The following is a 14,176-nucleotide window of genomic DNA, read 5'->3' as shown; positions in this document are numbered from 1 at the left end:
CAGTATGGCATCCGATTTTTACGGATACAATGCAATTCCTTAATATGGGAAACTGTAAAGAATCCTGTAAATGATTAATAGCTGCTGAGTAATAAAACGGACAGCGCACGGATAACAAGTGAGGAAAAAATCGCCCCGTTTTCTGGATGAAAAGGAGACCGATTTTTTAAAAAAAAAAAAAAATGCTTGTGTGACCCTAACCCAATGGACCGTGTTTGTCAGGGTAAGGGAGGGTGGAGAGGGGGACTGTAAACATAGGAGGCATTAGATGGGGGGATGCAAGAGTGAAGAACACACGTGTGGCCGTTAAACACCGATTAATCTGAATGCAAGTTTATGGCCATTTGTTTAATGGTTATTTTTTAACAGGCCAACCGCACTACCATGTACACAGAGTGATCAGTAATGGATACTTCTGTGCAACAGAATATCATTGTTCTCAGCAGCACATGTACACAGGGCGATTTTCTGCCGAGAACAATGATTTTTAAGCAAGCTTTAAAATTATTTCACCCTACGATCGAGCATTTTGCTCTTTTGTCTGGTGATTGGCCATTTACATTGGCTGATTATCGGGAAATGCGCATACTTGGGGAATGCACCCTGTGTTGCATCTCGTGTTTGAAGTAATTTAGGACTTGCTAGATATTTTACTGACTTTTATATAGCGCCATTAATTTTACTGTGCTTTATAGACATTGTGATCCCCAATGGGACAGTAATGTAAATTCCCTATGAGATTGTCTTTGTAGTTTTAGAGGAAACCCACGCAAAGTCACTGGGGTGAGGAAGACTAAAGGAGGGAGTTCCAGAGGGAATTGACCCAGAGAGCAGTACTTACTGTGGAGCTGGGAGGGAGACTACAAGAGATGCAGGACTTATGGACACACTTTGGAGCCAGGAGAGGAGTGCCAGACATTGATATTGTGAGTGAACGTGTGAGTGAACACCTATAAAACTAAGAAAAAAGAGCTGCTATAATATGCAAACATTGAATATATAAAATTGGAAAAGCATTACTGCTATAGAAAAGACGTTAAAAATGAAGGTACTTAGCGCACAAATTGGCCTGTTCATGTGAGCCCAACAACAAGGTGTACCCCTTTGTTGGGACCCTAACCTAATATGAAGCTTCTCCCGGGCTAAAAGACTATAATTTAAAGGACAGGTAGGATCCAGCTCTAATTAAAACGCGTTAGGGTATGTGCACATGATCCGTGCTGTCAGCGCTTTGAACGCAGTATACTTTATGCTGCGTCCAAAGCGCTGCACACAGGTGAATCCGCATGTGTTCATTGAACCATGCGGATTCACCGCAATCAATACATTGCACTGATATAATTTCTCTTGCGGAGACCATCGACTCCGCAAGAGAAGTTGACATGCTGCGGTCTGGAAAGACGCGCCGCATGTTCGTGTCTGCAGCTGAGCCGTAAGAACACGGAGATGCATAGTGGGCATGGGATTTCTTGTAATGTAAAACTCTGCGGTTTGCACCAATCCACAGCGTTTACTGATCGTGGGCACATACCCTTAGGCTGATGGGAGGAGTGCTGAGTTAGAGGGAGTGTACTACAAATATCAAAAAGACTGACCAGCATCTTGTTCTGTTTGGAGGAGCTGGTCAGTCTTTTGATATTTGTAATACACTCCCTCTGAAAGATTGTAAGCTTTTAGGTTAGGGTTCCAACAAAGGGGTACACCTTGTTGCTGACTGTTGGGCTGACATGAATTGGCCAATTTGTGTGCTAAGTACCTTCATTTTTAACACATTTTTTATAGCAGTAATGCAGTTATAATTTTATTTATTCAATGTTTGCATATTATAGCATTTCAGAGTGCAGCTGTTTTTTCTTAGCTTTATTGACTTGGTCATCTCAGCTTGCACCTGTTCACACTTGAGTGAATACCTATAACAGAGAACGTGCAGGCAACTGCAACTGTCATTGTACACTATTCATAGAAAGTCGTGTGTCAGTGGGTCTTCCATTACTACCACCAAGACTCAATATTATACTCTGATTAGAAGACGACCTGGATAGTGATGAGCAAACGTGCTGAGATAACGTGTTATCCGAGTATCTTGGGCTTGCTCAGATAATATGTTCGAGTCCCTGCAACTGCATGCGGGGATTGCCTGTTTGTTAGCCAATCCCGGCATATTATCTGAGCACTACAAGATACTCGGATAACACCCGAGCATGCTCAGATAAAACGTTAACCGGGGCAAGTTCGCTCATCACTAGACCTGAATCATTTTCTCGCAAGGCGCCAGTTCTGCTTTCTCCATTCTTTTTATAACCCTAACTTTATGTAACTAGAAGTTCTAGTCTCAAAATAAAACACAATTGAAAAAAAACTGTTTTATTACAAACACAAAGTTTCAAAAAGAAAGAGTTGCATTGTAACTTCTCTCTTCATCATCATGTACTTAGGTCAGGATTTGGACTCTGAAAATACAAAGGTGCAGAAATATTTTCCGTTAAGTGGTGTGTGCATGATCCCCTCAGCGAAATAACAATTTATTTTTTGAGCACCATTGATTCTTTGGTGCTATACATGTGTAGAGAGTTTACAAAATACATATATAAATTATAATGAACAAACAGTGACCGACTGGTACAGAGGGCAGAAGACCCTACCCTCATGGGATTACAATCTGCAGTGTAATGGGGAAGTAGACAGTGGGTCGGGAGTTGCAGCAACTCTGGAGGTAGTGAAGTGGCAGATGGGTTATTGGAGGCAGTAGGCTTTACTGATGAGATGAGTTTTCAGACTGCGTCTGAAGGTTCCCAGTGTGAGAGACACATGTTCAGGCAGTGAATTCCAGAGGATGGAGAACGTTCAGGAGAAGTCTTGGAGGTGATTGGGTGAGGAACATATGAGAGCAGAAGAGAGAAGTAGGTCTTGTGAGGATTACATGTGGGAATATCTGGAGACTAGTTTGGGGATGTATGGGGGACCAGATTATGGACGCCTTTGTAGGTCATTATTCATAGTTTAAACTGGATGCATTAGGGAATTGGAAGCCAGAGAAGGGATTGGCAGAGGGGAGTGGCAGAAGAGTAGCAAGGAGAAAGATGAATTAATCATGCAGAAGAGTTAAGGACGGACTGCAGAGGTGCGACAGTGTTAGTAGGGAGGCCACAGGGGAGGATATTACAGTAGTCGAGGCGGAAGATGATGACAGTATGAATTAACATTTTAGTAGATTCAGGTTGAAGAAAGGAAGAATTCTGAAAATACTTTTAAGCAGCAGAAGGTGGTAAGAGCTTAGATGTGTGGTTTGAAGGACAGGGCAGAGTCGAGGGTTACTCCGAGGCAGTTGCCGAGGATTGAATCGCATTGCTACTAAGGTGATAACTATTTAAAAGTTTATTAGCTTCCTACACATTTTGGAGCTGTTCTAGCCCCTTATTTAGGCAAAATGTACAAACACAATGCTTTCAGATCATTATATACACCCACAAGGGGGTCATTTAACAGATCAGGTATTCTGAAAGCATTGTGTTTGAACATTAAGCCTGAAGAAGGGGCTAGAACAGCTACGAAACGCATAGCAAGCTAATAAGCTTTTAAATAGTTATCACTTTAGTAGCATTGCGGTTGATTCCTCGGCAGCGCTATTTCCAACCCCCTATATCACCCATTTCTTGAGCTTTAGTGGTTAGTAATTTTGGTTAAGGTAGTTTTATTGGAGTGGTGAGGACAGAAACTATGAGCTCATTGGGCTGTTGTTGGAACTCCAAATGAAGTTTCGTATGTGTGTAGTGCCTCTCTGTTTATATGGTGCCCTTTTCTGGAGATAAGTGCAGTTCCCAAAGGTGGGATTCACATTTGTCACACGTTTACTGTATATTCTGTGAATATACCATAAATGTCCAAGATGGAAATATCCCTTTAAAATCAAAATAAACAATGTATGTTGAAATATAAATGAGCACCTTACCTGTTATGGGGATGGGATCACAAACACATCTTATATATCATCCTGGTGAAAGAAATGTACTATCGGTATTTAATGTAATATTATATTTGGTTATTTTCAAGTTCTTTTAACCCATTAAGAATGCAATTTTAGCTTCTACGCTTTTGTTTTTTCCTCCCCTTTCAAGATCCGTAATGTTTTTAATTCTCTATTGATAGTTGTATGAGGACTTGTGTTTTTGCAGGACGAGTTGTAGTTTTGATTTTACATTCATTTTATTATATACTGTACAAGGAAATGGGGGAAAAAATCCAAGTGCAGTGAAACTGGGGGGGGGGGGCAATTCCGCAATCATTTATTGGATTTTGTGTTTATAGCGTTCATTGTGCTGTAAAAATGACATGATTCCTCAGGTCAGTGCAATTACGACAATACTAAAGATACTGACCTTGTATGGTTTTTGTTTTTGATTTTTGGGGGGGGTGAAATGTAAAATTTGTTTAAAAAAATTTGCTTGTGTCACTATTTTTCAAGACCCATAATGTCTTAATTTTTTTGTCAATGTAGCTGTACAATTTTTTGCATGTTGAGCTGACATTTTTATTGATACCATTTTGGGGTAGATGCGACACTTTGATTGCTTCTTATTGCATTTTTTTCTAGTGTTGCAGTGATTGAAAAATGCAATTTTGGCTATTTGCCTTTTCTTTACTTTTCACAGCGTTTGCCGATCAGGATAACTAATTTTATTCTTTGATAGACTGGACTTTTACAGACACAATGATATCACATATGTTTAGTTTTTAATTTAATTTTTAATGGGGGGAAGGTGGTTGATCATATATGTGACTATGGGGGTTATCACGTCTGGAGAGGGCTCTGAAGCTGAACTCCCTCCGCATGCTGCGGATACCCGCTATATTAAATAACCAGCATGTTCACACGTTCAGTATTTTACATCAGTATTTGTAAGGCTAAACCAGGAGTGGAACAATTAGAGGAATAGTATAATAGAAACACGTCACCTTGTTTCGGCTTACAAATACTGATATAAAATACTGAATAAATACTGAATGTGTGAATGTGGCCTAACAGACACAGTCATAGATGAGCTCTGGCTGCTAACCACTTACACATCGCTGTCAATTTCTGACAGCGGCATTTAAAAGGAACGTGCACTGCTGCTCCCGCTTACCGGCTCCCGGCTGGGCACCAATGGATTACTACGGCAGCCAGGCTGAAGGCCTCCATTGCTGCCATCTTAGTACGCCTCTCAAGCTCAACTATATGTTGAGCTTCAAAGGAGACCTAGAGTAATACTATATATTAAAGTAATGTGATATAGCAATATATAGTAGAAGCAATCTGGCAAACACAGGTTCAAATCCCACTAAAGGGGCTAATAATTAAAAAAACTATAAATGATAACGCCATAACAAGAAAAAAAAAAAAAAGTGTTTTATATATATATATATATATATATATATATATATATATATATATATATATATATATTTTTTATTTTTTTTTTTTTTTTGGGGCTATATACAACATTTTATCTATTTCTATTGCATCAATACAATTGTCAACTCATCACACAAAAAACACGCCCTCATACAGCTCAATCGATGAAAAACAAAAAAAATTATGGGTCTCGGAATATGGTGACACAAACCCACAACATTTTTTTCTCTTTTAGCTCAGATTTTTTTTTTCTTCACTTTAAATTTAAAAAAAAAATTAATATCTATACAAGTTGGCATCGTCGTAATCGTACTGACCTGGAGAATTATGATTCAGAGTAACTTTTACCACAGGAACTTCGTCATAAAAACAAGACAAACCATAGCAGAATTTTTTCCCAATTTCACCGCACTTGGAATTTTTGAAAACTGCAACTCACCATGCAAAAAAAAAACAAGCCAACATACAATTGCGTGGACAGAAAAATAAAAAATTATGGGGGTAAAAAAAGTGCAAAAAATAAAAATTGGCTCAGGAAGGAAGGTGGTTAACGGCAGCGAACAAACGTCTGACTTGTGTGGAGTGAGCTCAGCTCCTGAACCCGATCCATACACCCGCACCCACTGTATGTTGTAATAATACATCATGGGGCAGGAAGGCGTTAATGTGTAAAATTGTAAAAATAAGAAACATTGCTATTTACCTCTTATTAAAGAAGCACTCCCTAAAAGATTAGTGTCTAAAAGAAATCTGTGTGTTAATATACTCGCCTACAGCCACCTTTTCCATTATCCAGCGACGTCCCGCTTCTCTTCTCAGTGATGTCACCGCTCTTCACACTATCTGGCTCGCTCTATGCATGAGTCGGAATTCTATCGTACAGTGTAAGCCTATGTAGCCTCGCTCTGATGCTCCATAGGCCTACACTGTAGAGGCGAAGCAGAGCGCAGTGTGATCCCAAGAATCTGAAGACTGGTGACTAGTGAGGAGCGAGTATGTTTTGTTAACCCTTTCGCCGAGTGTAACATTGGCGTCTCTGCCTCCTGCCAGGCAGAGACACCGTCCCCCTTACCGCCGCGGTCCTGCTCCGGCGTCTTCCGGCCTCCCTGCAGCTGCTGCTGGTGCACGCAGCTTCCCTCCCTCTTAAAGGGGCCGCATGCGCCGTCCTAAAAAGTCCCCGGCCAATGGGGAAGCACAATACCTGGAAGCACCGGCTTACCTGGAAGCACCTGCCTGTTACCTGCCGTGCCTGCCAGCCTGCTTTACCTGGAAGCACCTGCCTGTTACCTGCCGTGCCCGCCAGCCTGCTTACCTGGAAGCACCTGCCAGCTATCTATTGTGCCCGTCTGCCCGCTTACCTGGAAGCATCTGCCAGCTACCTGTTGTGCCCGCCAGCTTGCCTACCCGGAACACTCGCCTGACTATCAGGCTAATCAGCCTGCTTGTCTACCCGGAACACCCGTCAGCCTGCCTGCCAAGTTCATCCGCAGTACCGGTCAGTTCCTGCCTTCTGACCCGTGGGATTCACCTGCTTTCACACAAGGTCTGTCCCAGAGTGGCACCTGGTCCCTCTGCTCGGTTCCTCCCTGGTTCACGGAGTCGACTGACCCGCCGTGCGACCTTGGTCAGGCCGAGTAGATACTTAGTCACGCCCCTCTGGCCCCTCCTTGCACCGCAGCACAGAGGTTCCACCACCCGGATCCGTAACACCGAGAATGCTCGGCCGAGCACCGAGTATTTACAGCGTGCTCGGTGTTATGTTTTAATCAGTCCCGTGTGCATGATTTGCGACAGTTTGACAGCTTTAATACATGTGAGGAATGTGTAGGAAGCTGACATTCCTCAAATGTGTCTAAAAGTCGCAAATCATGCACACGGGACTGATTCAAACATATCACCGAGCAGCTGTAAATACTCGGAGCTCGCCCGACTATACTCGGCAAAAGGGTTAACAAAACATACTCACTCATCACCAGTGGTGACATCACTGAGAAACGAAGCAGAACGTCGCTGGTCCCAGAGAAATCTGCAGTAGGTGAGTATATTAATACACTGCATTACATACAGTACACATATACACAATTTATTTAAAAAAATCTTAATGGGAGGGCTCCTTTAAAAAGCCTCTCCGTTCTTAAGAAGTCTCAGAGGTCTCCTAGGCAAGGAGTGCAGCGCTTACAAACTTTTTGTTATGGAACTTTTAGACGCTGCTCTGAAGCTGGCCATATCACTGGAGCCGGTCAGTTTCAGTGCACCTACGCTCCTCCGATGCTGTAGAGGCAAAGCTATCTATGCTGGTGGCAACAGAGAGTGCACAGTTTCGACTTGCAGCATGGCTGTGCCGCTGACCCAACTGTCAATCTATCAGGAGCGCATCACACAACAGCAAGGGGAAAGCAATCATTAGAAAACCCATGTAACATTTTCTCATCAGGTCTACTTTGGTAGCAGTGTTGCACTGTGATTAGTCATTGGTCAATCTTTTCTTATCATAGTAAAGCAGGAACATGTGATCACTGTTTACTCATTCACTTTCATCTCTACTTGGAACCTTCTTTTCTACTCCCCATAGGAAGACGATTTAGTGGGTGCAGATTCCCCCTGCAGAAGGGCTTAATAATCTTCTAGATCAAGGATGGGGAAACTCAGGCTTCCAGCAGATTCCTGGGGAACGAAGTACTTTGGCCGCCAGACCCATTTTGCCAGCCTCCGTCCCTTTTAATTCCATGCTAGACTGCGAGCAGGCACAGGCAGCATTCACAACAAAGTATTACATCTTGATGCTGGCCAGTGTAAGGACGCTCTTAGTCGGCGGAGTTAGTGCGCTGTGCGCTCCGGTCCCGTTCATGAAGGCAGCAGTTACAGTGACTCCTATGTCCTGTATATACAGCAGCCTCAGTGTCTCCTATGTGACGTGTACAACAGTCTCATTGTCTCCTACGTGATATATACGTCAGACCTCTGACTGCTTGAGTTCTTTAAACATTGTGGGAGCGGTCATGAATTTCCCACTTTGAGTAGACATTAGTGACGAGCGAGCATGCTCTGATATCGTGTTATTATCCGAGTATCTTGGGCATACTCGACTAATAGGTTCGAGTCCCCGCGGATGCATGTTTCGCAGATGTTAGATCAGGGGTCTCAAACATGCGGCCCCTCCGGCTGCTTCTTGTGGCCCGCAGGCACATAGACCCCGTAACGATCGCGGTTCTCTCCAGCAGCCGCCGACATCAGTGCAGTAGTGCAGTGTATTGCCACGTAGAGACCAGCTCTCTGCACAGCAATACCAGTGTCAGCCGCGGGCCTATCAGAGGCTAGCAGCTGGCCTCTGCGTCCCAGCGCAGCGGCATATGACATCACTGCCATGCACCAATACACTGGACTACAGCACTGATGTCGGCGGCTGCTGGAAAGAGCCACGATCGTTATGGAGTCTGTGCCTGCGGGCCACAGGTGCAGAAAGGACGCCGAGGGAACGGAGGACAGGTGAGAATCTTTTTTTTTTTTTTTCTCTGTCATGTGAAATACAGCGCTCAGTATGGGGGGGGGGACGGGGACCCTGAGTGCAGTATGGGGGGACGGGGGCCCTGAGCGCAGTATGGGGGGATGGGGACCCTGAGCGCAGTATGGGGGGACGGGGACCCTGAGCGCAGTATGTGGGGGGAACGGGGACCCTGAGCGCAGTATGTGGGGGGAACGGGGACCCTGAGCGCAGTATGGGGGGACGGGGACCCTGTGCGCAGTATGGGGGGACGGAGACCCTGTGCGCAGTATGGGGGGACAGGGACCCTGTGCGCAGTATGGGGGGACGGGGACCCTGTGCGCAGTATGGGGGGACGGGGACCCTGTGCGCAGTATGGGGGGACGGGGACCCTGTGCGCAGTATGGGGGGGACCTGGATGGGGGACATGTCTGCAACATGGGGACCTGGATGGGGGACATGTCTGCAAGATAAGGACCAGGATGGGGGACCATGTCTGCAATATGGGGACCATGTCTGCAATATGGGTGACCATGTCTGCAATATGGGGGACCATGTCTGCAATATGGGGGAACTGGATGGGGGACCATGTCTGCAATATGGGGTACCTGGATGGGAGACCATGTCTGCAATATGGGGGACCTGGATGGGAGACCATGTCTGCAATATGGGGAATATGTCTGCAATATGGGGACCATATCTGCAATATGGGGACCATGTCTGCAATATGGGGGACCTGGATGGGGGACCATGTCTGCAATATGGGGACCTGGATGGGGGACATGTCTGCAATATGAAGGACCTGGATGGGAGACCATGTCTGCAATATGGGGAATATGTCTGCAATATGGGGACCATATCTGCAATATGGGGACCATGTCTGCAATATGGGGGACCTGGATGGGAGACCATGTCTGCAATATGGGGACCTGGATGGGGGACCATGTCTGCAATATGAAGGACCTGGATGGGAGACCATGTCTGCAATATGGCGAATCTGGATGGGAGACCATGTCTGCAAGATGAGGACCAGTTCAAAAGGTGTATAGAAAATAAAATGGTATCACTAAAAATGTCACTTTGTCATGCAAATAATGCGCCCCCCCCCCCAAATTAAATGTTTTTCTGTGTGCGGTCCATATGCCCAGCTGAGTTTGAGACTCCTGTGTTAGATAGTCACAACACATGCAGGGATTGCCGAACAAGCAGGCAATCCCCATATGTGTTGCGGCTGTATAACAGCTGCGAATCATGAAGCCACGGGGATTCAAACATATTATTCGAGCACTTCAAGATACTCAAATAACACCCGAGTGTGTTCGCTCATCACTAGTAGTCATGCAGTAAAATATTCATCTGTGTTTGGAACAAGTTAGAGTCAACTGTGGTCCAGACCAATGCAAACCTGTAAAAGCAGTTGCAAGTAGCAACATCACATGCCGCACCAAAGAGAAGCAGTTCTAGCCTTCACATTAGGGGTGAGTTAATTGTTTGACCAAATAAAGCTCGATAAATTTTAATTTTGTATGGCCCGTGAATGAGGTTATAAATACTCAAATGGACCTTGGCAGAAAAAAGGTTCCACATCCCAGTTCTAGATTAATACAGTAAGCTCTGTAAGTTGTGATGCCTTGTAAAGGGAGTTTCACATGATAGCATGTGGCTAGTAGCATATGACTAGGATATGCCATCACTTGCTGATCCATGTATATTTGACTGACTGATGATCGATGGAGGTCTGGCTGATTTCTTCTAATCCATGGAACTCCGGATAACCGCTATGCAGAGATCTACAACGCAGCCCAAATTCGCCTCTCTGGATTATCAGTTGTCCCTAATTGACTCGATCAGTGGGATCAACCCTCCTAAGCCGTCTATATGGGCATGTAGGTCATAGAAAGTTGAATAAAATGATGCCTTGTTATCTGCAATATGATGTCTTATTCTTAATATATAAATGAGCCTTCAAGATCTATAGGCCAGAAATGGATCTCCCCAACAATCTGCCTGCAGAGCTTATTTTAAATATAAGGGGGTATTACCAGTGTGAGATTTGTCCTCTCATAGCTCTTCAGCTTCCCTCCCACAGGCAGCCAGTGCGGAGTTAAGGGCAGTAAAGGAGAGCTGACAGCACTGTGATAAGAGAGCTACAGCTGCAAATGTTTCTAATGAAACAAGTTCAACTTTGCTGTATTGTGTTATAGTCACACACAGCTCTGCAGTAAGATCAGGAGAGCAAACTGTCAGTCATTACATGTAATACCCACTTTCATTTAATATAGGCTCTGGAGGCAGATTCTTAGGGAGATCTATGTCTGGGGCATAGATCTTAACAGCTCATTTACATATTAAGAAAAAAGTCAATTTCTCTGGAATAAAACATCAGATCACAGATATCAAGGTATCATTTTATTCAACTTTCTATGACCTGCGTTGCGTTCCCATATAGACGGCTTAGGAAGGTTAATCCTATTGACAGATTACCTTTAAGGTCAGACCCCTGCCGATCAGAATATCATGGTATATCCTAGCAATATCCCTTTGGGAATACCCCTATAATAACCTCAGTGGCACCACTTTCACTCTGTGAATATGTTATTTCTGTAATCTGTGATCTACTCACATCCAAATCATCCAGGTCGTCCATACTAGGAGGTGCTCCCTTCTCCTTCACGTTGTTGATCAGCTGAAGAACAAAATATTAACCATTAGTTTTTTATACACTGAATGGCTTTCCATTATAAATGTGAACTTCTGATTACATTGACGACAAGGCTTCAGATTCTAAGGCATCCTTGATGATATGATGGATGTGAACAGTAATGGATTCTAACAGATCCCACTGAAGGATTTCGAGATCCAGCAAGAATATTGGAAAGGATGGACCATAAGCCCCAGTGTCACCAGAGCCTCGTGAGATCACGCAATGTAATTTCACAATGTGTTACATGACTTACATCCAGATAATGGTCTGCTAATGCCATCTCTGCTTCCTCTTCTGTATCCCAGTCTCTCCAGTTGTCAAAGTCCACAGACAACCAGGCAGGCTACAAACAAAAGACCAGAAACCAGTCATTAGACAACGATAATGCCTGTGGCATCTTCCATTTATCTATGGCAGCATGTCCAATTGGAAAAATTCTATTTTGGTTAGGGAAGGTGTAATGAGTCTGCACTATGCTGCTGAATGGGAAAGGGTCTCCCAATGCCATGATTGCACTAGGCTCATACTACTAGCCCTGGCCCATTGTGCAGAAGTCTAGGTCTGCCCCGTGCATTACCGAAACATAATTATCAACAGTCGGATACCACCTTGTGAGTGTCCTTGGTTAGTCTTGGCCAAGCCACTTTCTCTTTCCACTTCCTGAGGAAACAAGTAATTGACCGGTCTGAGCGTTTCTCTCTGGAATCCTAAATATAGAAATACTGATCACTACATTGCATAAAACAGAACGAATTAAGGTTAACGGAGTTCTCTGGGCAAGAAAGTTGATAGGACACAGACCTCACTGCACATATGGGAGCTAGCCACACATGGCACTCTACACTGATTGGAATTATAGAAACTCCCTTAAATTGCAAAGAGAGAGTCACACGCATGCACACGTCACCTCTCTGCCTCTTCTCGACTACATCGGATCGCCAAATGGCCATCTTGGAGTCTCCCTAGGTCCCTAATATTGTGAATGCCCCATACCTTTTATCCCACTGAACATAATATATGCAGTTTGTCATGTGACAGATTCAATTTATTAAATAGATCTCTTAGACCTGATAAGTCTGTTGTACTTACTGTTGAAATAATGAAATGCATGTAAGAATAAGTGCATACATAGTTACATACGTTGAAAATAGACATAGGTCCATCAAGTTCAACCTTTCTTCACCAATTATACATTCTTTTTACAATAGTGACACCACTCCAGTGATGAAAAAAAAGCCAGAGGGCGCTTTAAAAAGCAGATCTGTCACCAGATTTCACAATACAAAAGGAAAACAATATGATGTCATCACCTTGAAAGCAAAATGAATGGAAAGCCAAACTACAGATACGGATGGACTCCTAAATTTCACAAAGCGTCATATACTCATTCTTACTTGGATTTTTAAAGTAAGTACATGAGCCTCATCTGGTCTAGGAAACCTTTTTAAATGTATGCAGTTTGTATTTTGAAATCTAGTGACAGATGAAGTTTATTACCCTCATTTGTCATAGCACCTTCTTACCTTTGGTTGTATTCTGTCGTACACCTCAATCTCATTATAGATTTGAATGTTATCTTCATTTAGACAACTGTGCAGCAAAAGGAGAAGAAAATCTGGTTATTCCTATATTTTATGTAGAATTTATTTCTTCACTCTACAATCACTGCTATCATTGCTATAGAGGGTAAGCATTGCCTGAAGTGGAAATTGTGCCCAATTACATGTAAGGCCTCATTCAGACGTCAAATTGTTTTTTGCATCTGTACAAAAACACCAAGTGTTAACAGTTTTGGATCCGAGTTTCATCGGTGTTTGGTCAATGTTTTCACATATGGATAAATTAATAAATTACAAAGCTTCTCCTATCCTTCTCATTGTTAATCATAGACAGCACATGGGCTGACACTGAGGAGACTGAGACTTGTATGGGTGAATCTGATCCATGATGAATATCTATGATTTTTTTCTTTCCAGACACACGGTCTGCAAAATAGACAGCTCAAAGATTACAATGGGTATTCGATCCACCAGTGGAAACTATGGATAGAACACATATGTGAAAAAAGGATGTCTGTATGAGGCCTAATGCCTATTTGGTACCAGTTGACTTTCTAGTTATCCAATAAAGTTTGACACCGTTGACCACCACCTCCTACTCTCTATGCTCCACTCAATCGGCATAAAGGACACTGCTCTCTCCTGGTTCTCCTCCTACCTATCTGACCGCTCTTTCAGTGTATCATTTGCTGGCTCCACTTCTTCCCCCCCTTGCTCTCACTTTTGGGGCTCCTCAAGGTTCAGCCCTTGGCCCTCTTCTCTTCTCTCTCTACACAGCCCCAATTGCACAGACCATCAGCAAATTTGGTTTTCAGTACCATCTTTATGCTGATGACACACAACTTTACACCTCATCCCCTGACCTTACCCCCGCTGTACTACAGAACACCAGTGACTGTCTGGCCGCAGTTTCTAACATCATGTCCGCTCTCTACCTGAAACTCAACCTTTCCAAAACTGAACTTCTTCTGCTCCCGCCGTCTACTCACCTCCCTAAATCTGACATCTCTCTCTCCATGTGTGGCACCACAATAATGCCA

The 14,176-nt window shown here is 43.7% G+C and overlaps 1 protein-coding gene across 2 annotated transcripts in view; it reads right to left on the bottom strand.

The window, feature by feature from the left end:
- LOC141272677 (alanyl-tRNA editing protein Aarsd1-B-like) overlaps positions 1-14,176 on the bottom strand; it is a 65,183-nt gene that overhangs the window by 46,635 nt on the left and 4,372 nt on the right. Inside the window, exons 3-8 of one of the 2 annotated variants that reach the window (XM_073683635.1) lie at positions 13,101-13,167; positions 12,186-12,284; positions 11,831-11,920; positions 11,497-11,559; positions 3,950-3,991; positions 2,361-2,450 (exon numbers count right to left, since the gene is read on the bottom strand). In XM_073683635.1, the coding sequence (XP_073539736.1) occupies positions 3,980-3,991; positions 11,497-11,559; positions 11,831-11,920; positions 12,186-12,284; positions 13,101-13,167 (331 nt within the window). In that variant the 3' untranslated portion in view covers positions 2,361-2,450; positions 3,950-3,979. Of the gene's footprint in view, positions 1-2,360; positions 2,451-3,949; positions 3,992-11,492; positions 11,560-11,830; positions 11,921-12,185; positions 12,285-13,100; positions 13,168-14,176 lie in introns of those variants that run through there. The other variant, XM_073683636.1, reaches the window with a different exon arrangement.

This window comes from Phyllobates terribilis, unplaced genomic scaffold (assembly GCF_046119375.1).
Source record: "Phyllobates terribilis strain yellow unplaced genomic scaffold, ASM4611937v1 Scaffold_5__5_contigs__length_657084704, whole genome shotgun sequence".
NCBI lineage: Eukaryota > Metazoa > Chordata > Amphibia > Anura > Dendrobatidae > Phyllobates > Phyllobates terribilis.
The sequence above is the reverse complement of the archived record's forward strand: the minus strand, read 5'-3'. Positions and strand labels throughout refer to the sequence as shown.